At 41.4% G+C, this 24,322-nt stretch overlaps 1 protein-coding gene and 1 pseudogene across 1 annotated transcript in view; both read left to right on the forward strand.

Moving 5' to 3' along the window:
* SLC5A1 (solute carrier family 5 member 1) overlaps positions 1-24,322 on the forward strand; it is a 73,361-nt gene that overhangs the window by 23,223 nt on the left and 25,816 nt on the right. The window contains exons 3-10 of the mRNA XM_058690935.1: positions 2,603-2,707; positions 3,703-3,762; positions 4,387-4,491; positions 14,286-14,391; positions 17,003-17,083; positions 18,486-18,706; positions 18,948-19,083; positions 20,471-20,578. Of these exons, the coding sequence (XP_058546918.1) occupies positions 2,603-2,707; positions 3,703-3,762; positions 4,387-4,491; positions 14,286-14,391; positions 17,003-17,083; positions 18,486-18,706; positions 18,948-19,083; positions 20,471-20,578 (922 nt within the window). The remainder of the gene's footprint in view (positions 1-2,602; positions 2,708-3,702; positions 3,763-4,386; positions 4,492-14,285; positions 14,392-17,002; positions 17,084-18,485; positions 18,707-18,947; positions 19,084-20,470; positions 20,579-24,322) is intronic.
* On the forward strand, positions 14,398-15,658 carry LOC131489120 (non-histone chromosomal protein HMG-14-like; annotated as a pseudogene).

Raw genomic sequence — 24,322 nt, forward strand, 5'->3', positions numbered from 1 at the left:
AACAGGGGAGGGTCAGAGAGAGGGAGACACAGAATCTGAAACAGGCTCCAGGCTCTGAGCTGTCAGCACAGAGCCCCACGCGGGGCTTGAACTCATGGACCGCGAGATCATGACCTGAGCTGAAGTCGGCGGCTTAACCGACTGAGCCACCCAGGCGCCCCAGGATAAGTGTACTCTTAATCCCTTTTATCTATTTCACACCCCCTGCAACCTCCCCTCTGGTGATCACCAGTTTATTCTCTGCATTTAAGAGTTTTTTTTTTTTAATCTCTTTTTTCTTTGTTTGTTTTGTTTTGTTACTTAAATTCCACAGATGAATGATATTATATGGTATTTGTCTTTCTCTGATTGACCTACTTCACTTAGCATCATACCCTCTAGGTCTATTGTTGTTGCAAATGGCAAGATTACATTCTTTTGTATGGCTAAGTAATATATGCCATTGTATATATATTACTGCATCTTCTTTATCCACCCATCTTTGGATCCATTTTCCCCTTTTTAATAAATGGCATCCACCTACTCAAGTCCTGAGTCTAGGAGTTACCCTTGATTACTCTTTCTCTCATTTCCCACATCTGATCCTTCAAGGGTAACTCTTAGATTCAGGACTCCTGTCAACTTGCTTCTAAAACACACTCCAATCTCTACACTTGCCCTTGTCTTGACTGCTAGCACCAGAGACCGAGCCACTGTCTTCTTATGTAGATACAGCAATAGCCTCCTCTACATTTTTATGTTTTCTCCCTTGCCAACACTATCTTCTCCATGTACTTGAAAACAATCTTTAAAAAGCAAATTCAGTCCTTTCTCTCCACTGATTAACTGCCCCCCACTCCCACCAGTGTTTTCCCACACTTAGAATAAAATTCAAACCTCCTATCCTCCTTGCCTGCTAGGACCTTCCTGATATATCCCTGCCCAGCTTCCCAGCCTCATCTCATACCACCCTCCTCCTTGCCTACAACACTCCAGCCAGTCTGCCCTTCTTTTTGCTTCTTAACTACAACTACTTTCCTTCTGATTTGACACATTGGACTTCTTTTATCACTTCAATCTTAACGTAGAGGGCATCTACACAGAGGGACCTTTCTTGACTCTCCAATTGGAACTAGTCACTCTATCATACCCTCTCTGTTCTCTTTACAGCACTGACCATTCTCTGATCTCTCTTTTAAAAAATTTTATTTATGTTTATTTATGTTGGTTAGAATATAAGATTCTGGAGAGTAAGGATTTTGTCTGTGCTATTCACATTGGAGTCCCCAGGGTCTAGAATAGTGCATGTTACATTGAGTTGATGCTAAATTAATATTCACTGAGTGAATGAATGAGTGTACTTTTATATCGTTATTGCATCATTCCAGAGACTTTCTGACCTGGCCTTCAGGGAACGCCCTCCTCTCTGACTTAACTATTTGGTACTAAGCAACCATTACCTTATATTGGAGGTAGGGACTGATGTAGCTAGGACAGTTTCTTGGAGTAATTTGTCTTTTGTGAAATACTTTTCTTTGTTTTGTTCCAGATCTGGACCATCTTAGGGATAATAGACAAATAACTACCAGCTTTCCCCCATTGCTAAGCAATAATGGGGATAATTATACTAGTTTGATAATTATCAAATGGTGCTATGCCTCTCCTCCTGGGTACAGAAGGACTCTAAAACTTCCTGGGGTTCTCTTGGAGCTTAGATGCAATTGAGTTGATGGCACAGTATTATGATTAGTTAGTGCAAGATCCTTCTCTTGTTTTATCTGATGTTTTCTCTTCCATCTCCCATTCACAATTTCATTCTCCTTTTTCCTTCCAGGCTTCCAATCTTGGGTTTTTAATATATATCCTTCCAATCTGTCTTCTACCTATGTATTTAGACATATGTATGTCCTTGAAAAATACATGTGTTTTGTGTATGTGTCCATGGGGTCTATGAGGCCTTTGTAAAAAATAAAAAATAAAAATGCTATACTGATTTAGGGAGTTATTATTAGTAGCATCTCATGTTTCTTGGGAGCACATGGGATCATAGAATTTAATAGTTAAGAATCATTGGGAAGTATAGGCTCTACCCCCTGACTTCTCTGGTTAAGTGAGAGGGCTGATGCCCAGAGGCTTCCTTTAAATGATTTCTTTTATCAAAACTGTCTGCATTTACTGAAAGCCAGTATTGGTTAAGGTCCTTGGTCAAGGTACTGGTCAACTGTTGGAGGACACAGGGATGAATGGCACAGGCCCTGCTTTTCAGCTGACAGCCTTTTGGAAGACTTATAAGGGAGGCTCAGTGAACTGTGGGGTTGCCCATATTTTCTTCACTCTTTGGCATTGGGCTGACAAAAAACCCCACAGGTTTGTATCAGATTTGATCTGATTTGGGGATACACATTGCCTTTTCTTCCATCCTCTCCTTTTCATCTTCACTATTACCCAAGACCCCACATCCATCTTGTGAACCTGTGGTCCCAACGAACACACAGTCAAGTTCCCAGCCTGCTTCTTCTATTTCTTGTCTTTCTCTTGGGTGACATGTCTCTTCTCTCTTTGGTCTACCTCTGAGTGTCCTGGACCATAGAGTTCTTACCAGATTTTTTCTTTGTGTTTCCAGGTTGGAGCATCTCTCTTTGCCAGTAATATTGGAAGTGGCCACTTTGTGGGGCTGGCGGGGACAGGAGCTGCAGCAGGCATCGCCACTGGGGGCTTTGAATGGAATGTGAGTAACATCAGAGACACTGTGTCCTGGAGCTGGAAGGAGTTTTAGCAGTCAGCCAGTCAGCCACTTCAGTCTATGTTTAGAGATGCTCTGAGTGTTAAGGAACCAACCAGGGACACCCTTGGATGCAGATAGAAGAGGGGCACAGCTTCAGGAGCCCCAGGGTCCTGCTGCTCTTCTACCAGAGTAACATGAGAAAACTACAGATATGATGGCAATAGTGTTTTTTTCTTTAAAAATCCAAGCCCTCCTATTAGGCTAAGCAAAATTAGTCAGAGAAAGACAAATATCATATGACTTCACTCATATGAGGAATTTAAGATACTAAACAGATGAACATAAGGAAAAGGAAGCAAAAAGAATATAAAAACAGGGAGGGGGACAAAACAAAAGAGACTCTTAAATATAGAGAACAAAGAGAGGGTTGCTGGAGGGGTTGTAGGAGGAGGGATGGGCTAAAGGGATAAGAGGCATTAAGGAATCTACTCCTGAAATCATTGTTGTACTATATGCTAACTAACTTGGATATAAATTAAACAATAAATAAATTTAAAAAATTGTTTAAAAATTAAAAAAAATCCAAGCCCTCCTGTACCCTTTTGGCCATATTGGAGGTTTGGAAATTCTTACCACCAGATTCCCATTATTTATTATTATTATTATTATTATTATTAATTATTATTACTTAAAAGTTCTCTAAATGGTATTTTACTCCTTGTAACCAGAGAAGAGGCAAGAGGAGCTGGGATGTCTGTGGGCAGCCCCCTGGTGTCTCCTCCACTAATGCCCTACTGCTGTTCCCATGGGCAAACTGAGCAGCAAAAGCCTCTTTCAGTTTCTGATGGCCACTTAAGGGAGTTGTCCCCAGAACCCCAGGAGAAAATGCTTGCTGATTGTCCTATAGTAGTTGAGGGCCCTGCAGGCAGCAGGGTGAGCTAAGGTTCCTCCTGGTTTGACTTTACGTGCTTTTTTTTTTTTTTTTTTGTCTGTTTCAGGCCCTGATTTGGGTGGTTGTCTTAGGCTGGGTGTTTGTTCCCATTTACATTAAGGCTGGGGTAAGTATCTGCTCTGTTATTCCATGTCTTGCTGATAATGTATATTTATATATGTTTACATATGTATACACATATATGCACACGCACACACACACATATATAATATGAGCTCCATCCTCCTGAAAGCAGAGGAGGCTTTATGGAATAAGTGTCAAGAATGACTTGTGTTTTGGCTTTCTTTTCCAGGTTATAAACTTTTGACTACTTTTTAAAAAAAATTTTGACTACTTAAAAGCAATTTTTTTAATGTTTATTTATTTTGTTATAGTGTCTTGTTCATAGTAGGCATGTTGTATAGGGATATATATCTATCACTTCCTCTTCCAGGGCAAAGATCTGCTTTCTTGGTTATGTACAGTCATGTGTTCATTTAAAAAAGTATTTATTGGGCACCTTAAATGTTCTGGGACAATACCCAGCTACCCCTGCAATGGTAGGGCATGTGGGAAAGAGATGAGCAAATGGCTGGAGAATAGGGGCCATCTGGCTACATCACAGACTTCTCTAACCCACGAGGGTTAACTTTTGAGCATATATCTGATGCCATGTGGATGCCACTGCTCTGCTTGCTCTGGATCTTCTGGTCACTCTGACTGATGGCGACCTCCATTACATCCCATGCAGGTGGTGACGATGCCAGAGTACCTGAGGAAGCGATTTGGAGGCAAGAGGATCCAGATCTACCTCTCTATTCTGTCCCTGTTACTCTACATTTTCACCAAGATCTCGGTGAGTCTACTGCCCCGGGGATGGGCATTGGCTATCTTAGAACCTGCCTGCTCCCTCTTCTTAGTACATCCTGGCCCACCAAGGGACAACAATATTTGTTTCTATTAACTTGGTCCCTTAGTCTTCTTATTCTAAGGAGTAAAGTCCTATTTCATGCATCAAAGAGCCAACACATGGAATTCCTTACCCTTCACCATGTGGAAGGTTAAAAACATAAACAGATTCAAGAAGTTTCAGTGAAAACTGTTCTTAATAGAAGACTGAAAGGAACTTCAGAATATCTAAGGCTAGTTCTAACCTTAGAGTTAGCTGTGAGTCTTTGTGCCTGGAGGGATCAGAATTTGGCTCTAGGTGATGTTTCTAATACACTTAAACATGGGCAGTCAGTGGCAACTCTTGAAGTGACCTCAGAAATTCTCCCTCTTCTTTTATGGACAGGGAAGTGAAAACTGGGATTAGAGAAAACTTGCTCAGGATCCTGAATCAAAAGTAGAACCCAGACCTCTGGCTCCATCTCACTGTTCTTTTCATTGCATGAGGCTTCTTGTCTGTTTTTTTAGATCTGTTTTTTCTTATGTTGCTCATATTTTTGTGTCATTTCTAAGAATCCATTGCTAAATCTGGAGGTAGAGAGAGAAGTGGCATTTTCTGAGACCACATAGGGAGCGGCTGTAGCTTTTCCTGTTGGTCAGCAGTTACAAAGTGCTCACTGCTCTATCAGAGGAGTTTTCTCATTGAGTATGATCAGTTTTCCTCCTTTTTCTTGTCCTTCCCTATCCAGCACCAAAGGTAAGATTAGACCAATCTCAGCATCTTGCAAAAGATTTGTTGAAATTTGAGTCAGGTTGCATCTGAAATAAGCCTTCTGCTCTAGCTAGGTGGGGTGCTAAAAAATAGCTGCTAGAGCTTTTATTTTCCTGGTTTCTTAAAGCCAAGATGACTACAATATTAAATCACATTTGTAATTTTTTTTTATTTTGGAAAATTTCAAACATACATACCCAGAGAAAGAATAGTACAATGAGCATTTGTGGAACTAAATCTCATCACTGTGCTTTAATAATGATAATAACTTTGCCATTCTTGTTCACCTATCTCTTCTAACTTTTTTTCCAGAAGTATTTTAAGTCAAATCCTAGATATTATGTCATTTAACTGTGAATTCTTCAGAATATACCTTTGACTTTAAAAAATGTATTTATTTATTTGTTTTTGAGACATGTACAGAGAAACAGAGAGAGAGAGGGAGGAGAGAGAGAGAGAGATAGAGAGATAGAGAGATAGAGAGAGAGAGAGAGAGAGAGAGAGAGGGAATCCCAAGCAGGCTCTACTCTGTCAGCATAGAGCCTGACTCAGGGCTTAAACTTACGAACTGTGAGATCATGACCTGAACTGAAATCAAGAGTGGGAGACTTAACTGATTGAGCAACCCAGGTGGCTCATCTTTGACTTAAAACAGACAAACAAACAAACAAAAACATAACCCTTGTGCTATTATCACACAAAAAATCCATAGGAATTTCTTAATTTAGGTAGTTTAATACCTATCCATATTCAGATTTTCCTGATTATATAAAAATTTTCTTCTTACAGTTGATTTGTTTGAATCAGAATCCAAATGAAGTCTATACATTGTATTTGACTATACTTTCTTTAAAGGAAATACCTATATCTATATCTTCAGCTTACTGTAATTATTTTTCAGTTTTATATCATTACCCTCCAGCCCTAGTCCTGGCCTACATTAACACACTTTAAAAAAAAAAAATGGATTGTTTGTCTTTTTCTTTTGTTGAGTTGAAAGAGTTCTTTAGAGGTTCTAGACCTTTACCAGATATAGGATTTGCAAATATCCCCCTTTCTGTAGGTTGTCTTTTCCTTTTCTTGATAATGTCCTTTGAGGCACAAAAGTTTTAAATCTTGATGAAGTTCAGTTTATCTATTTTTAGTTTATTTATTTGCTTATGCTTTTGCTGTAATTTCTAAGAATCCATTGTCAAATCCAAGATCATGAAGATTGATCCCTATGTTTTCTCTGAAGGATTTTATATTTTTAGCTCTTACATTAAGGTTTTTGATCCATTTTGAGTTATTTTTTTGTATATGATGTGAGGTGGGGGTTCAGCTTCACTCTTCTGCATGTGTATGTCAAAATCTTTCAGCACCATTTGTTGTAGAGACTATTATTTCCTAATTGAATGGTCTTGCACATACATTTTTATACAACTCAATGAAAACATGCTGTTGCCTCTAGGGCTGATAGGGCTTTGTCTTGGAGTTAAGACTGATGCCCAGAACACTGTTCTCTCCCTGCCCAGCTTCCTGGCTCAAACTGCTATTGCCTTTGACTGGTCTCTTTGTGTTTTGCCACCATTGTGATGATTTCACCACCTTTACATTCTCCTCCTCTCCTCAGGGTTAGTTTTTAGTTATAAGATGAAGACCCTGGGCTTTTCAATCCTACATCATTAGATATCAGTGCAGAGCCTAGACTGGAAATGCTGGGAGGGGTGGAGAAATCAGGCTTCCTGAGGGAGGGAAGAGCAGATATAGGAGGAGAAAAAGGAATGTAAGCAGGGAGGGAAAGGAGGTCACCCTGGAGCTGGGGGCGGGGTTGACAAAGGAACTGCTCCTTAGTTTAGCTTGTGAGGTGGCACCTGTCTAATGAGCATTGAGAGGAGGGCACTGGGATTCTCTGTCTTGGAACGAAACCTTCAAGTCCACAGTTCAAGCGGGTAAAAGTCTGTTGACTGTAGTTGCCATGGAAAGGGTACTCTTTGCCCTTGGAGCTGGTGTGGGGTAGTCATATAAATAAACTAGATGCCCAACCTCTCTCCTTGCCTTCCAAACACTTACTGTTCAGGTTACTGATTAAACTCTTTTGACTTGGGAGCCCTCAGGTAGCTGAGGGGCAGTCTCACTCAGCTCAAGTCCTGATGGAACCTATTCCCCAGCAGTCAGCTTTTTCTGATTTTTGCTTTTGAATAGTACTTGGTATAGGCTGCTCCCTCTCTGTATGATTTCTGGGGCTTCTTGCTGGAGGCCTTGCCCAACATCCTACCTGCTCCACCTGCTGCCCAGAGGCAGTAATTCCTTGAATAATATGTACGAAGGATGAGGGTTGCCCTTTATTTAGTGTCAGTCTCTTGCTTAGATTCCAATAGGGGCTTTACTTATTCCATCTCCAGTTCACATAACAGTGCTGCATGGGTAAGGATTTCTGTTTTATTTTCCACTTTGTAGGAGTGATAACCGAGTTTCAGAGAAGGTAGGTAATTTATCCCAAATCACATAGGAAGTGTATGGCAAAACCAAGATTGGCACCCAGGTCTCTCTAGTTTCAGAGTCTGTGTTCTCACAGTTCTACTCTGTGCTGGGATGGGATGAAAGCATAGTGTGATGGAATGGGATAGATCATCTAGTTCTATGTCCTATGCTCTCATTTTATAGATGGGGAAACAGTTCTCAAGAAGGGAAGGGACTCTGTGGAGTTAAAAAGTAGCAGAATTTTAGGATGAGCAGTAGGATCCCTGTTATTGAATCCAAACCTTTGACATTATGTAGTCCCTGCCTTTTTTTTTTTAAGTTTATTTATTTTGAGAGAGAGAGAGACAGAGAGAGAGAGAGAGAGAGAGAGAGAGAGAGAGAGAGAGAGAGAATCCCAAGCAGACTCTGCTGACAGTGCAGAGCCCGATGTAGGGCTCTGTCTCACGACTGTGAGCCAAAATCAAGAGTTGGATGCTTAACTGACTGAGCCACCCAGGCACCCCTGGTCCCTGCCTTCTAAGTCTTTCATTTCTTCTGTACAGAGTCAGTTAAAATTCAAAACCTTGGGAAAAATTAAGATAGCCTGTTAAATAACTATGAACAAGTTTCCAAGAGTCGGATTTCAGAGGGCTATGAGGAGAGAACATTGACTACACACTGGTATGAAGGGTCTGAAGGAAGGACATTTAGGCAGAGTGGAGGGGCGGGGAAGGGTCAGACAGATGAGGCTTTGTCTCTATACATTTGGCTGACTTCAGGTTCACCATGAATCATAGAACATGAAATCATTAAAATAATTATGCTGATGTTGAATGTACCTTCTAGGAGTTCACATTAAGATACACATGAGTTTCGAGTTCATGGACAAAAGAAAAGAATTGTTAGTTAATAAAGTAAGATAGGTGTTTATTTACATTACACACAAAGATTAATCAATTTTGTTGTGTGTGTGTGTAGAGGCATTGTGTGTGATGGGTGAGAAGAGAAGGGGTCTTGTGAGATCCAAGTCCACATAAAGAACAACTAGGGACATGCCAGGAAGGCTTGGGGAGGACATAGGGATCCAGTGAGTATGTAATTGATAGGAGAGAAAAAGCATTTCAGGTGCAGGGTCCAGTTGTGATCCAGGCCACTGAGTAGCAGTAGTGTGGAATCTTGACTATGGCTACTGTCTTGTGGCCAGATTTTGGGCTTTGAGACCTGGATTTGATTATTCCTCCATTCACTCCACTGAATTGTGTTGGCTCCCCACTGTCCCCCTCCCGAGCACCCTGACTTATCAAGTTCTGAGAAGTGTTCTGCTCTGTAAAATTTCCTAGTATCACATACCTTATTCAAGTGTGCACAATCATTTGAGATAAGCCTCAGACTTTATGCATTACACATGATGACTGAATGTCCCTATTTATGTTTCCTGGGGCTATTAACATGACTGCAGTAAACTTTTACAGCAACTCCACTGGCCATTTTGGATCCTTGAGTGAAAATAAGAGCTTTGGCTTTTGCTTAAAGTTTGAATACTTATTACCTAAGCCATTCACTTTCACAAATGAAAAGAGAAATTTGAGCAATGGGGCTTTTCATCTCAAATGTCATTGCCAGGCAGGATTTATTGGGGGCTCAGATACAACTTGGACCAGAATGGGCAGCAAAAGCACACATATAGAATCACAGGATCTCAAAGCATCTGAGCTGAGATGAAGTAATCTGCCTAAGGCTCATGGTCAGAGACTCATAGGTTTTCCTATGAAAAAACTCCTATGAAAAAAACTCAAGAGGTTTTCCCAACTGAATCTGTAATTTTATTATTCCCCATGAATCCCATGGACGTGGTTCAGTCAAATTTTCAAAGCGACAGGAACAAAGCTTTTGAGCTGAATCTAACTCCTTGTTTTTGTAAATATAGTTTTATTGGATCATGGCCAATATTGTGTTGTCCATAGCTGCTTTCATGCTTTGACTGCAGAGTTGAGCAGGTTAGACAGATACTGTATGGCCTACAAAACATGAAACACTTATTACCTGATCCTTTACAGAAAAAGTTTGCTGACCCCTGGTCTAGAGTGTGATAGTTTTTTATTTTACTTCAATTTGGTTTTGCTTAGCAGCATTGGGGAAATTTGCTTTTTTCCTTCCTTTCTTCTATTTTCTACCCCCCTTTATTAAGGGCTAAGAGTAGTTTAGAGAAGGAGCAATCTGGGAAGAGCTGAGAAACAAATGATCCCATAGGATTACAGGAGAGTTCTTTTCTACTAGTGCTGGTGGTATATTTACCTATTCATTCCCCTACTTTTATAAATTAAAAAAGTAATGAAATACTTCAAACATACAAAAAAGTAAAAAGACTAATATAGCAAAGACCACCACTCAGATTGTATAGATCTCAAAAAACAGTCATTTTTACAGAAAAGAAATAAAACATTACAGATATTATGGAAGTCTTATCTCTATCTTTCTTGACTCTGTTTTCTTCCTTCTGAAAAGTTGCACATGTTTTAAACTTGGTATGTTTTCTTCTGGTCTGTTTTAATATTTTTACTACATATATATGTACATTTTTATATCCCATAAAGAATATAATGTGTTTTTAAATTTCTGCTCCCCTTCCTTTTGAACTGTAAGAAAAATGAAACAATGGTATTTAAGAAAATCTGGAGGAGAAAGCACCCATAATCCCATGGCTTTAATACATATATTTCATATTGTGGCCTCACCCATATGTGTGCTATCCTTTACAGAATTGCAGTTGGAATGTGCATAGCATTTTGTCATCTTTCTTCTCCATCTTATTATCAAACTGTATACATTTTTCATGTTTCAATCCTCATAATTATTATTAAAATTTTTTTTAATGTTTATTTATTTTTGAGACAGAGAGAGACAGAGCATGAATGGGGGAGGGTCAGAGAGAGGGAGACACAGAATCTGAAACAGGCTCCAGGCTCTGAGCTGTCAGCACAGAGCCCGACGCAGGGCTTGAACTCACGGACCATGAAATCATGACCCGAGCCGAAGCCGGCCGCCTAACCGACTGAGCCACCCAGGCGCCCCATTCATAATTATTATTTTGGGGAATGTGGAACATAACTGTTGACATATAGTTTTCAGCAAGCTATTTGGAAATCCTCTGACGGACCAAAAGCTCTTGACAGTGGTCACCTTTGGTCCAAATCATGGAAGTAGGGACATTTTTACTTTTCAGTGTATAGCTTTCTGTGTTGTTTTTTCCCAACCATACCCATAAATTATTTTACCTTAAAAGTAGGTAAAACAATTTTTTTAAATGATAAAATATCTTGTGCTCTGCAGAAAATAATCTAGAAAAAAAAAGTCCTTATCTCTTAATGTTGTGGCAAAGTCACTGAACTTGGAGACAGAAAACTGGATTTTAGCTCTTGAGCATCTCATAAATTTGGTCTCTCTTATCTATAAAGTAGAGCCAGTATATTGTCCTATTACCTTGTTTTGGAGATTAAAACAATGAATGTATCTGAAAGCACTTGGTAAACTATAAAATTCCCTAGATATGGAGAAAAAAAAAACCCTAGTAAAGCACATAAAATTTGGGTACCTAGGATTCAAAGACTAATGTCAGAATGCCTGGACTAACGTGAGCTCAGGTATGGCATGGCACCTGGAGGCACTCCTGCTGGATTTCAGGGTTCAAAGGGCAGAATTCATTTCTGAAATTAGGAGTGACTCATGGGAGATAGAATTTGTCTTAGGTTTCTTCAATTCATGAGGAACGTGTTCTTGGAATTCTTTATCTGCCCTGTTAGCTGGAAATAGAGTATCATAAAGACAAGATTTCCATTAGCCTAACACTTCCCATAAGTCTTTGTAGACTTTAGTTATAGCATTATCTTAGGAGTTGTGTGTTACTTATTTGTGACTGAAGATAGGAAGGCACATATTAATGAGGGTAACACAGTCTTCTATGGCAAGTTGTCATAAAGCATTACAAATGAACTACTCTGAAAAACAAACCAACCAAAGGCATTTTTAAGGCAGTAACAGCCTTGGAATCTTTTTATTGCTCACGTATGCTTATTAGCTAATCCACCAAACAAAAATGTATGCACTTACTAGCACTCCTATGTAATCAATGAATGGGGCCCCTTCAACTGATATAACTTTGTGTAATGATATAGAGGCATGGGAGGGGAGGGTCCAGCATTATGAATACTCATCATAATTCCAGTGGGTTAATGTGCAGGGTCAGGAAGAAGTGGCCGTTTCACCTTTAGCTAGGCTGATGTGCAGCCAGGGGCTCTTTCTTCCTCTTTGGCATTAGAGGACTGGGTGGAACAGGTCCAGGACCTGGGGGGTGGGGGGAATGCTTTCTTTGGTTGCAGGACTTTCCCACTTCCAGCCACTGTGAATCATAAACCTTCAGAGTCAGAGCTTACTTTAAAAATGAGAACACAGAGACATGGAGAGGTGGAATGTTTTATCCAAAGTTACTCAGGCCTACAATGGCAGCACTGGTGTTAAAACCCAGGTCCTCTGACCACCAGCCTTTGTTTATGTGGGATTTCTGACTCTACTTCTCCTCATCCACCAGGAATGACAATGATATTAGGTCCCCTGGGGCTAGAGAATCTGCAGGGGAGCTAAGGCACCAGTACTCAGGAGACCCATCTTGGGAGGGAGAGTTGCACATATGCTTGGAGTTGGTGTGAGACAAGCTCTCTGCCAAGTAATAGAGGCAGGGACTAGGAGATTTGCTTGGCAGGGAGATGAACCACTGGAGCTGTAAGGAGGTGGAAGTGGGGAAGCCAAGAATGGAGAGGAGATGCAAGGGCACCATTTCCAGGGTTGTGACTGGGTGGCCCTTTACACACCCTGAAATACATTAGGTTTTATGCAATGAAACAGCTCATGCATTGCTACTAAGGGAGGTCTAATTTCATTCACACCGAGCGATTTGAAAAAAAGGTTCACTAAGAAATCCCTTAATCCTACCCTTCCTGGTAGTATTTTGGAGCTGCCATGAAAAATTCATTTTGGGTGACTCCAGTGCTCTCTGTTGGTTAAAATTAGGAATTGCACCATACAGCCAGGTAGAAGATTCTTTATGGGGCTAAATGAGGCAGGGAGGAGAAAGAGAACAGCATCAAGAACATAACTGGTGAATTTGGGGGTGAAGAGGGAACACTTTTCCCTAAAGCTACATGAGATAATCTAGATAAAACCACCTAGAAGCAAGCCTGCCATGCAAGAGATTCTTGGTGATGTTCTGGTTGTGTTTGAGTCAAGGCGGACTCCATCTGGGCTGAGAAGATAAAATTATGATATTGCTAAAGTTTCTCTCTGCTCCAGAGTGTGGGTGGGGTTTCCCTCTCATGGACTCTCTAGCACTCAAACTTGCTTTTGGGAATAGATTTGATAAGCCTTTGCACACTGAGGTGTAAATGATGGATAATAGCTTAGAGCAGCAGTCCACAGGTGGGTTGGGCGAACCTCAAGGTGTTAATAGTTATTCCTTGGCAAACAGAGTTCCATAGTTAATTAAGTTTGTGAAGGGTCATTTCCCATGGTCCTCTCCTGGGGATTCACAGTACATGCTGTATTTTAAAGGCTTAGAGAAATTGTGTAGTAAAGAAACTGCCTTAATTTGTTTAATCCAGCATTTCATAGACTTTTTTGACCAGGGAATCTTTTCTTCCCGTGGGATATCTACTATCATCTTGAATAAAGCTTGTCGAGAAACCTAGAAATATAGTATGATCCTGAAGTGTTAATATTTTTTTATTTTTTATTTTGTTGTGTTAAGAACCCTTAACATGCCATCTATCTTTTTGACAAATTTTTTAAATTTTTTTTTTTTCAACGTTTTTAATTTATTTTTGGGACAGAGAGAGACAGAGCATGAATGGGGGAGGGGCAGAGAGAGAGGGAGACACAGAATCGGAAACAGGCTCCAGGCTCCGAGCCATCAGCCCAGAGCCTGACGCGGGGCTCGAACTCACGGACCGCGAGATCGTGACCTGGCTGAAGTCGGACGCTTAACCGACTGCGCCACCCAGGCGCCCCTCTTTTTGACAAATTTTAAGTGTAAAATACATTATTGTTGACTATAGGCACAATGTTGTATGGCAGATCTCTAGAACTTATTCATCTTACTTAACTGAAACTTTGTGCCCGTTGATTAATAACTCCCTATTTCCCTGTCCCCCAACCCCCCTTCGTGGTAATCACTATTCTAGTCTTTGATTTTATAAATTTGCATATTTTAGATATCATATATATGTGGAAATGTGCAGTACTTGTCTTTTATATTCTGAACCAGGGATAAAAACATGAACCTCTAATTGGGGGATTTTAGCCAAAGGGCAAGGGATGTGTGGTCTAACATTGGGCTGCAGAAATCACAAGCATTGACATTACTAAGGAAACACTTTCTGCTACCCCTTTCAAGTTTGCCTCTCTGTCCCTGCAGCTGAAATGCCTCAGTCAGACCCTGGGTGCAACTTGCAGCCAGCTGGCTTCCCTCATTCCTAACTCTGTCTCTCCTCTCCTTCCAGGCAGACATCTTCTCTGGGGCCATATTCATCAACATGGCCTTGGGTCTGGATCTGTATTTGGCCATCTTTCTTTTATTGGCAATCACTGGTCTTTATACGATCACAGGTGAGTCCTACAAATGACTCAACTGAAGTCCAGGAAAGGAGGAGGACCTAGGAGACATAGCTTCTTCTCTCAATAAAGAGAGATACACCCAGGACACAGTTTTAGGATGGAGTGTTTGCTTAGTCCCCACTCTCAGGCCCTAACAAGTTATACGGGGGCCCCAGAAAACTCCAGTGTTGGGTGGAATAGTCAGGACAGCTTCTTCTAGGAAGTGGGGCAGGGCCTGGCCTTCCAGGTTGTGGATAGAAGTTGGGAGAATTAGAGAGGGAGTGCCAGGTGCAGGGATAGGGGAGAGCAGGGAATGGAGTCAGGAATGGGCATGGCATGGGTTTGGGCCAGTGTGAGCAAGTAGATGTGTTTGGCTGGAGATGGGTGGTCAATGGGAGGTACCTGGGGTATGTGTGTGGGTGATAAGTCCTGATAGTTCAAATGAGGCCACAGTGCAAGGGTCCTGGAAGCCAGGAGGAGGCTTTGGGTTTGATGTGACAGCCACTGGGAGGCACTGTAGGCAGGAAGGGAGGGAGTGACACATACAGAGATTTTAGAAGAAGACTCAAGAGATGAATGGAGAAGCTAGTGACAGGAAGAGCAATTGGGGACACCTTTTCAGAAGTGTTACTCTGTTCTAGGTTGGGGAGGGGGCTGGATCAGTAATGAAGTTTCCTGTGTAGCTGGAGTCCCACAGCTTTTGGATCAAGAAATTACTTAGAGCAGCTCGGGCGGCGGGAGGAGTGGTAGCGGCCAGTCAGCCCAGCTTCGCGAAGGCTCTCGGTGCGCGGCGGCCTCTAGGCAGCCGGCACGTGCCCGCCCCGCCGCCACGATGCCCAAGAGGAAGGTCAGCTCCGCCGAGGGGGCGGCGAAGAAGGAGCCCAAGAGGAGGTCAGCTAAACCTGCTCTTGCAAAAATGGAAGCGAAGCCAAAAAAGGCGGCGGGAAAGGAGAAATCTTCAGACAAAAGAGTGCAAAGGGGAAAAGGGGAGCAAAGGGAAAACAGGCTGAAGTGGCTAACCAAGAAACAAAAGAAGACTTCTTACCTGCAGAAAACGGAGAAACTAAAAACGAGGAGAGTCCAGCCTCTGATGAAGTAGGAGAGAAAGAAGCCAAGTCTGATTAGTATCATATCCCATGTCTTACCAGTGGTCCCTGTCTCCCTTCTTGTACAATCCAGAGGAATATTTTTTATCAACTATTTTGTAAATGCAAGTTTTTTAGTAGCTCTAGAAACATTTTTAAGAAGGAGGAAATCCCACCTCATCCCATTTTTTAAGTGTAAATGCTTTTTTTTTTTTTTTTTTTTTTTTAAGAGGTGAAATCATTTGCTGCTGTTTATTTTTTGGCACAACCAGAAAATAGTGGGATATCGAATATGGGAGGCTTTGATCGTCTTGGGTGTCAGCTTAACATTCATAGATGGGGTAGTTTTTATATCCTATAATACCAAGCATACTAAATGGCAACTTGGAGTCAGTCATGCATTTAATATGTCTTGGACATTTTAAATTACTTCTATTCCCATGTTGTTTATGCTAGAATTGTTTCCTAAAGAAAACCACTCCTTGATCTTGGCTCTCTCTGTCAGAATTTTGTGCATTTTGTAACATGTTGGTTGTGGTAGTCCAGTTTCCTAGTAACCTTGTTAATGTCTTGTGCAAGATTGAAAATTTGAGTATGTAGTGTATATGACATTAAATTGTGAATTAATGGGACTTAACAGTGTAACAGCATATCAACATTTGAAGATACCAGTACTTGATATACTGTTAAGGGAAATTTGCCTCCAGTTTTAAGCTGGAAGTTCACTGTAATAACTTTGAGAAAAGAACCACAGCTACATGGTTTTTTTTAGGTTTTCAGTACGTACGTTAAGAATTGTGTACAAATTGAATTGTCTGTACTGATCCTCAGAACAACAAATAAAAACTCAATTATGAAAGAAGAAAAAAGTTACTTAGATGGTCTGAGTAAAGAGAGAGCAGACATGCTAGTGGCCCTTTGAAATGTGTTGATTCAGTAAAGTCCCCAGACACCTTGTAGAGATGTCTACTCCTTGCTCTTCCCTGTCTTTGTTTGTGGAAGATATGTTTTTTTTAATGTTTATTTATTTTTGAGAGACAGAGAGAGCACGAGGGGAGGATGGGCAGAGAGAGAGGGAGACACAGAATCCAAAGCAGTCTCCAGGCTCTGAGCTGTCAGCACAGAGCCCAATACAGGGTCTGAACTCAGGAGTGGTGAGATCATGACCTGAGCTGTAGTCAGACACTTAATGGACTGAGCCACCCAGGCGCCCCTGTGGAAGATGCTTCTTACCATAACCATCTCCTTTGAGCCATCTCCTACCTTCAAATGGTTGCATCAAACTCTTCCTCCTCAAGCAGGGAGAAATATTCAATTTCCAAGGCTTTCCCAGCGTTGTGAAAAGTGGAGGTGTGGGAACATGCTGGGTAGCAGACTACTGTAAAAGAACAAGAGAGGGAAGGAAAGTTAGGCAGGTGACTGAGGGGTATTTTCAGAGGGTGTGCAGAGGGAGAGGGGAAGGCAGTGGGCAAAGGAGGTAGGCTGACAGGTTGTCCTCCTATATGAGGTCAGACATATTGTCTCCTTTGCCTGCTTAGGGGGCCTGGCAGCTGTGATTTACACGGACACCTTGCAGACAGTGATCATGCTGGTGGGGTCTTTTATCTTGACCGGGTTTGGTAAGTGGGACTGGGGCAGACTGGGGAGGTGGGGTGGCAGAGTAAGAGGCCCAGGGAAAGAAAAGCAAGCCTAGCCTCCCTGCCTATTGCTGGTCCGGGAAGTAAGCCCGGTACCCTCTGCCCTCTCTAGGGGAGTGGTCCAGCCTAGATTGGCCATCACTGTGGGTGTACAGGGGGCACCTTCCTCAGCCCTGGAGATCTCAGACTAGGCCTGGCCCAGACAATACCTGGATTCCCTACTGCTCTCTCTAGATGGACTGAGCCAGTGGTTCCCAATGTGGGCCTCTGATGTCATGGTCTGCTCTCCACAGAAAAACTGGACAAAAAAAAAAAAAAAAAAAAAAAAGGATAAGGCTAAATATCCAGCAGGCTAAATATATTCAAATCTTAAATATCCTTTCTTTTATGAATTAATGACAATAAGTGATCATTTTCTTGTTTATGTCCTTATTTGTAAAATTTTAAAAATTAGCCATTGTGTGTTGTCCCCTGACTCCAATTTTGAAATTTTATTTGTCTGTGAAATCCTAAAGACAAAACTGGAGACCCTAGATATAGAGGTACTTGTTATGGGAGAATATAAATGTGTTTTGTTTTTAAGAGGGCCTGTACTCTCTGTGTGTCCTGTGAAGCCTCTTATCCACTCTCTGTTCTCTTCTTTCCAAGAGCTTCTATTTGGTTTCCCCCCAGTGGTCCATGGGGTTCAGCAGGGCAGAGGCTGGAATACCTTATTCAAGGACACACAGCCAAGAGGTGGTAGGGCTCCTTACCCTTTCTCCTTACTCCTTACCCTTTCTCTGTCCGTCTTACCACATTGCTGTGACCAGGAGTGGTATGATTGAGTCTGTGTGTCTCTAGGTCTCTGTGCAGGATTTTAAAGGCTGCTGCTGACAGCAAAAGGGAGGGGAAAAGAGGCCTTGAATCTTCAAAACCAAGGTCTTTCTTTTAATAATTCAAGTCTTTTCCCTTTTTTAATTAAAAAATTTTTAATGTTTATTTATTTATATTTGAGAGACAGAGAGAGAGAGAGAGGCAGAGAAAGAGGTAGACAGAGAATCCCAGGCAGGCTCTGCACTAGCAAAACTCATGAGCCATGAGATCATGACCTGAGCCAAAATTAAGAGTCAGACGTTCAACCCAGGTGCCCCAAATCCTTTCTCTTTTTAAAAAGGTTTATGGTTGAAATACTTTTACAGGTTATTGTTTTGGACCCTCACAGTAGCCCCACAAGGAGGTTGGGCAGGGTTAATAATCCCATTCTGTGGATGAGAAGGTTGAAGCCCAGGTTGGGAAAATGACTTGCCCAAGACCACACTGTGAGGGTGATTTCTCAGGCATTCACAGGAAGAAACTTGAATTAAGAGTTGAGAGTTTCAGGATGTTTGTTGCTGATGTTTTCCAGCTTTTCACGAAGTGGGAGGGTATGATACCTTCATGATAAAGTACATGAAAGCCATTCCAACTGTGATTTCTGATGGAAACATCACCATCAAGAAAGAATGTTATACACCGAGAGCTGACTCTTTCCACATCTTCCGAGACCCCCTCACTGGAGACCTGCCATGGCCTGGGCTCACCTTTGGGTTGTCCATCCTTGCCCTGTGGTACTGGTGCACAGATCAGGTACTTATGCTGGATGTGTGGAGTGGACGGGGTGTTCCCAGGTTTCTACAGGGACTCCTGTCTGTGGCTTGTGGTAGTGGGTAAGGTAGAACAGGGCTCATGTGGTCTGGGGTCACTGAGCCTTACTGACAAGGAGGTGCCAGGCCAAGGGCCGAGGACATGTAGGAGTGTTGCTAGGAGTAGCCAGAAGGCATTGAGGGGTCTCTGGCCTGCACCCCACTCTCACTGCTTTCTCTGTCAGGTCATTGTGCAACGCTGCCTCTCAGCCAAAAACATGTCTCATGTGAAGGCCGGCTGTGTCATGTGTGGGTACCTGAAGCTGCTGCCTATGTTCCTCATGGTGATGCCGGGAATGATCAGCCGCATCCTGTACACAGGTGATGCCTTTTGCTAGACTCAGCAGCCACTCTCTTCCATTTTCCAGGCTCTGTGTAACTTCTAAAGCCCTGTAGCTCTCTGCTCTTTCTTTTCTGCCATCTTCTTTTTTTTCTTGCCACAATTACCAGGCATTATTATTCCCCCTTTAGATAGCAAACAACTTAAGGTCGCAGAGCCTGTGGGGTTGTCTTTCTGGTTCCTTACATTGACAATTACTTTCTTCCCTTTTCCAAATTCTCTGAAGTCATGATACACCTCTAGCTGTAGCTTCTTCCAGCTAATATTTGCTAACTTTTTGCTCAGTCTTACTCAGGCCGTGGTGGTGTGTCTTTAATGGCAAAGAACCCTGCCCAGTCTCTAATTGCTTGGTGCTCAGAGCCCTGTTTCTTGGACCATTTCCTTGAAGAGCCCCGAGTCTTGTACTTTGCTATCTAGGGTGATAGAGTCTTTCTTGACCCTTTTGAGGCTTCTCCAGATTTCCATTTGCTTTTTTGGGTCAGCCATAATAGGTCAAAACTGTTTCCTGGAATATGAAATAATGGCAAAAAAGAGAGCACCATGGAGCGAAACTTTGGTAAGCTCTCTCCAAAATGAAGACAGGACAGTCTGGGGGTACTTGCTGCCATTGGCTGTTAATCATGCTCCTAATAGTGATCTCATACTCCTATACTAGCTCACCTGTCATGAGAATAATATTCTTAACTGAATAATTTATGATATAATAGATATAACACACTTAATATTTGAGGCAGTGCTATAATGAATCAGTGCTCTACGGAACAGCACTAAAGGATATACCTATAGTAGGTACATAATAAATGTTTGTTGTTTTAATTCTAAAGAAGTTACTAAAATTTTCCCTAAGCCTCTAAATCATGTCCCCTTCCCTTTCCAGACTACCTCCTGTCTCTCTCCACTCCAGATTTTTCACATCTTAGAAGTACTACCCAACAGCATTCCTAGTGAGGAATTCCCTCAGTCATCTGGTGTTCAATCCTACTTGTAAAAGCAACTTCAAATAAACTTCAAAATTAGGAGCCACAGTTTCATTGTGATTTTCAGGAGAAACAAGACAATAGTTACTGCTAAGCTGTAGAGAGTTCCAGGCTAAAGATTGTGCCCCCTCCCTTCCTACTCTGAGCATTGCTTTGCTTCCCCCTTCCTCTGCCTAAGAACCTTTTTCTCCCCAGTAAGATCTTAGAGACAGTCATACCAGCGGGGCAAGGGCATGGCATAGAAGGGCTCAATTTGGAGCTGCACTCTCTGTGGAACCAATTCAGGACCATGGGCAGGAATGTCTTGTTTGAAGCCTTGTTTTAAGAAAGCGAATCTTGGAAGTATTTCCCCAATGTCTACTTACTGACCTGGCTTTTCATCTTTCTCCAGAAAAAGTTGCCTGCACCGTCCCCTCGGAATGTAAGAAATATTGTGGCACTGAAGTTGGCTGTACCAACATGGCTTACCCGACCTTGGTAGTGGAGCTCATGCCCAATGGTGAGAGTCACCTTGCTGGCAGGGTCTTTCTTTGGAGGCTGATTGGACTTATACTTTGTGTAGATTTCTGCAGCCCTCTGGGGAAAAGCCATTTCTGAGCCTTGGGGCCGAGTAGGACACCTCCTTCTGGGTGTCCTCAGGTTTTGAACATGTCTTCCCTCAGTGGAAGTCAGCTTATGACTTGGTTGAGCTCTATGAGACCTGGCATGTGTCCATCAGTCAATCTTGGAAAAGAGGTGACCTGAAAATGGGCTAGCGAAAATCACGACTTTTCCATGCTATCTAGAGGGTCTTTCTAGCTCTCCAACAGACATTAACATGAAAGCTTGAACTAAGTGGAGTTTTTCCTGTGGAATGAATTGATGTTCTAAGAAAAAACCTGGAAAGAAATGCAGAGTGATTTTTAGCTTTAAATGAAGAAGTTGGAGGCAGTAGATGGATGGGCCACCAGGGGGCTTCTCACTACAGAGAAGTGTGTTATACTAAAAGATTGAGTACTTGGAGTCCAGAATAGTTAGAGTTTTGGTGTAGACCTGTAGGACTACTGTTCATGTTTCATGTTAAGAAAAATACATTTCTGGCTCAAGGGATGCAAATCTTGTTAGGTTAGCGGGTTTCAGGAGACCAGAAATTCAAAGGTATTGATCAGATTTTAGAAGAAACTTAAAAATTTTGTTACTGAGAGGAAACCTAGAGACTATTTAGTCAAACCTTTTCATTTTATAGTTGAGGAAACTGAGGCCTACAGAAGGAAAATGATTTTTTCCAAGGCCACACAGCAACCCAGTGTCTGGCTTGCTTAACTCTGCTCAAGGCTGGAATTGAATAATTTTTTTAAATCACATACTGGATGTATGATTGGGTAAACCATTTGCATTAAAATTATAAAAAAATGGGGGTAATCATTAACTATTCAACTGAGCCAGGCTGCTTATTAATTAAGGTTGCAATTAGAAGAGTCACATGGCTGGCTCTTTTAGAGTTCTGATTTGGATTACATTGGCCTATGTGGGGGGTGTTTATGTTATTTCTTTTCTTTTTTTTAAGGCTAAAAAACTTTTTTTTAAAAGTAATCTCTACACCCAATGTGCTTGAACTCCCAACCCTGAGATCAAGAGTCACATGTTCCACCAACAGAGACAGCCAAGCACCCCTGTTTATGTTATTTCTTTAGATTGGCAGATCCTTGGTGAGGACTGTAGGCATTTCTGAACACTGTGTGCGAGTGAATTGTACATGACAGAAAGATGCATGGCATGCAAGACAACAAAATGCTGTGTTTACATGTATCATTGCCATTCCTTCACCTTCAGCTGGAATCTGGCTTCTGTAAACGCCGAAATCGACAATGACCTCCCTGTACTAGATTAAATAGATATTTTTCATTTTTTATCTTATTTGACCCCTCAGTAGCATTCAGCATTATTGATCACTCATCTTTCTTATGTTATTCTCTTCTCTTGGATGCCATAATACTATGTTCTCCTATTTGTCTTTTTACCCCTATCCTTTAGGCTGCAACTTTTTGTCTCATTTGAAGATTCAATCTCCTCCACTTGGCCAGTAAATGTTGTCCCACCAGTCTGTCACTAAATTCTGTCCATTTTGCTGCCTAAATATCTCTTACATTCATCTATCTCTTTCCAGTGTAGTATCACCCTACACTGATATACCATTATTTCATGCCCGGACCACTGTAAAATTATGTTCAACAAATATTTATTGAGTGAAAAAGAGTTTGATAAGAGTACAAAGGGGAGAGCTCTATCCCAGCTTAACAATTAACTGGTGAAGAAACCCTGAACAAATGGCAGAACTAGGCTTGAAGCCCTACCTACTAACTCCTTGAAAGGGACCTTTGTTTAAATGTTTTTACTTATGTCTTTTGAGAGACACAGAGAGAGAACACGTGTGTGCACATGTGCATGCAAACGGGGGAAGAGCAGAGAGAGAGGGAGAGAGAATCCCAAGCAGACTTCACGCTGTCAGCATGGAGCCTGATGTGAGGCTCCATCCCACAAACTGTAAAATCATGACCTGAGCTGAAATTAAGCATCAGATGCTTAACTGACTGAGCCACCCAGGTGCCCCGAAATGCACTTTTGTTTTACCAACTGAAAAGTGAGGGAATTAGACTAGCGAATCTTTATAACTCCTTCTATAGCTCCAATAGTCTGTGGTCTATGTGGTACAAACTCAGGAAGGACGATTAAAAAATTCCCAACAAATGACAAAATAATTGAAGGAGACAGCCTTTATTTTTCTTCTTGCAAGGCTGTAGATAAAAACAACTATAAAATTATTTATAGATACAAATCTAGAGGAATGATAGAATCATTTCCAAAAAGATCTCAAGAGGCAAGGATGTTGACTCAAATGTAATAAGCTAAAGTTTAATAGAGGTAATATGTCAAGTTCTGTATATTTGGGTCCCCCAAACCCAATTATAAAGAGTATTATAAGAAACTGAGGATCTTTAGTGTGGAGAAGAGAGAGTTCAAGAAGACACGAGTTATCTTTGAATATATGAAAGATGGTAAAGTGGATGAAAGATAAGACCTCTCTGGTTGGGTAGCATAAGGACTGTGTCTAAGGCCACAAAGAGGCAGATAACAGCCTGGTTAGGACTGCCCAAGAGGGAGCAGACTCCCTGTGGGGTAGTAGATCTCCTAATGCTAGAGAGTTTGGGCAGATAGAATGTAGAAGGGATTCTACCAATGGATGATAGGCCTAGGTGACCTCTAAGGTTACTTTTACTTCTAAGACTGTACTCTCTATGATGGGCTCTCAGCATGACCTGGCCTTCCAACCTAGCAGGGATAACTTTATGCTCTCCTTGGTATGGAAGTAGTAATAGAGATTATAGCCAACCATGCTTGCCATGATTGGGAAAAATTTAAGAACAATCTCTTATTCTGATTTGGGCAAGTGTAGTATTATCCCCATTTAACATATTAGGAGATGAGGCCTAGAGGTTGGCATAACTTGCTTGGGGTCAGAGTTGGAAACACACCCTTGTCTTTTTTATTTGATGACAGTTTTACTGAATTATAATTCACATACCACATAATTAACCACTTAAGGTATACAATTCAGTGGTTTTTTTAAGTATATTCACAGAGTTGTACAACCATCACCACAATTACAGACAATTTTTATCATCTCCAAAAGAAATCCTGTACCTATTAGCAATCATCCCATATTTCACCCCAAACTCCTTAGCCTAGGCAATCACTGGTATACTCCCTGTCTCTATGAATTTGCTTACTCTGAGAATTTCATATAAGTGGGATTATACAATAGTTGTCCTTTTTGTCTTGCTTCTGTCGCTTAGCATAATGTTTTCAAGGTTCATCCATGTCATAACATGTGTAAATACTTCATTCCTTTTTATTGATAAATAATATTCCATTGCATGGACATATCACATTTTGTTTATCCATTTATCAGTTGATGGACATTGTATTGTTTCTACTTGGCTATTATAAATAATACCACTGTGAACATCATGTTCAAGTTTTTATGTGAACATATGTTTTTATTTCTTTTGGGCAGACACCTAGGAGTGAAATTAATGAGTCATATGGTAACTGCATGTTTATTTTGAGAAACTGCAAGATTATTTGCACAGTGGCTATGCCCTTTTACCTTACTGTCAACAATGTATGAGGCTCCTATTTCTTCACATCTCCACCCACACTTGTTATTATCTGTCCTTTTTAAAAATTATTATTATAGCCACCC

This window comes from Neofelis nebulosa, chromosome 11 (genome assembly GCF_028018385.1).
Source record: "Neofelis nebulosa isolate mNeoNeb1 chromosome 11, mNeoNeb1.pri, whole genome shotgun sequence".
NCBI classification, from domain to species: domain Eukaryota; kingdom Metazoa; phylum Chordata; class Mammalia; order Carnivora; family Felidae; genus Neofelis; species Neofelis nebulosa.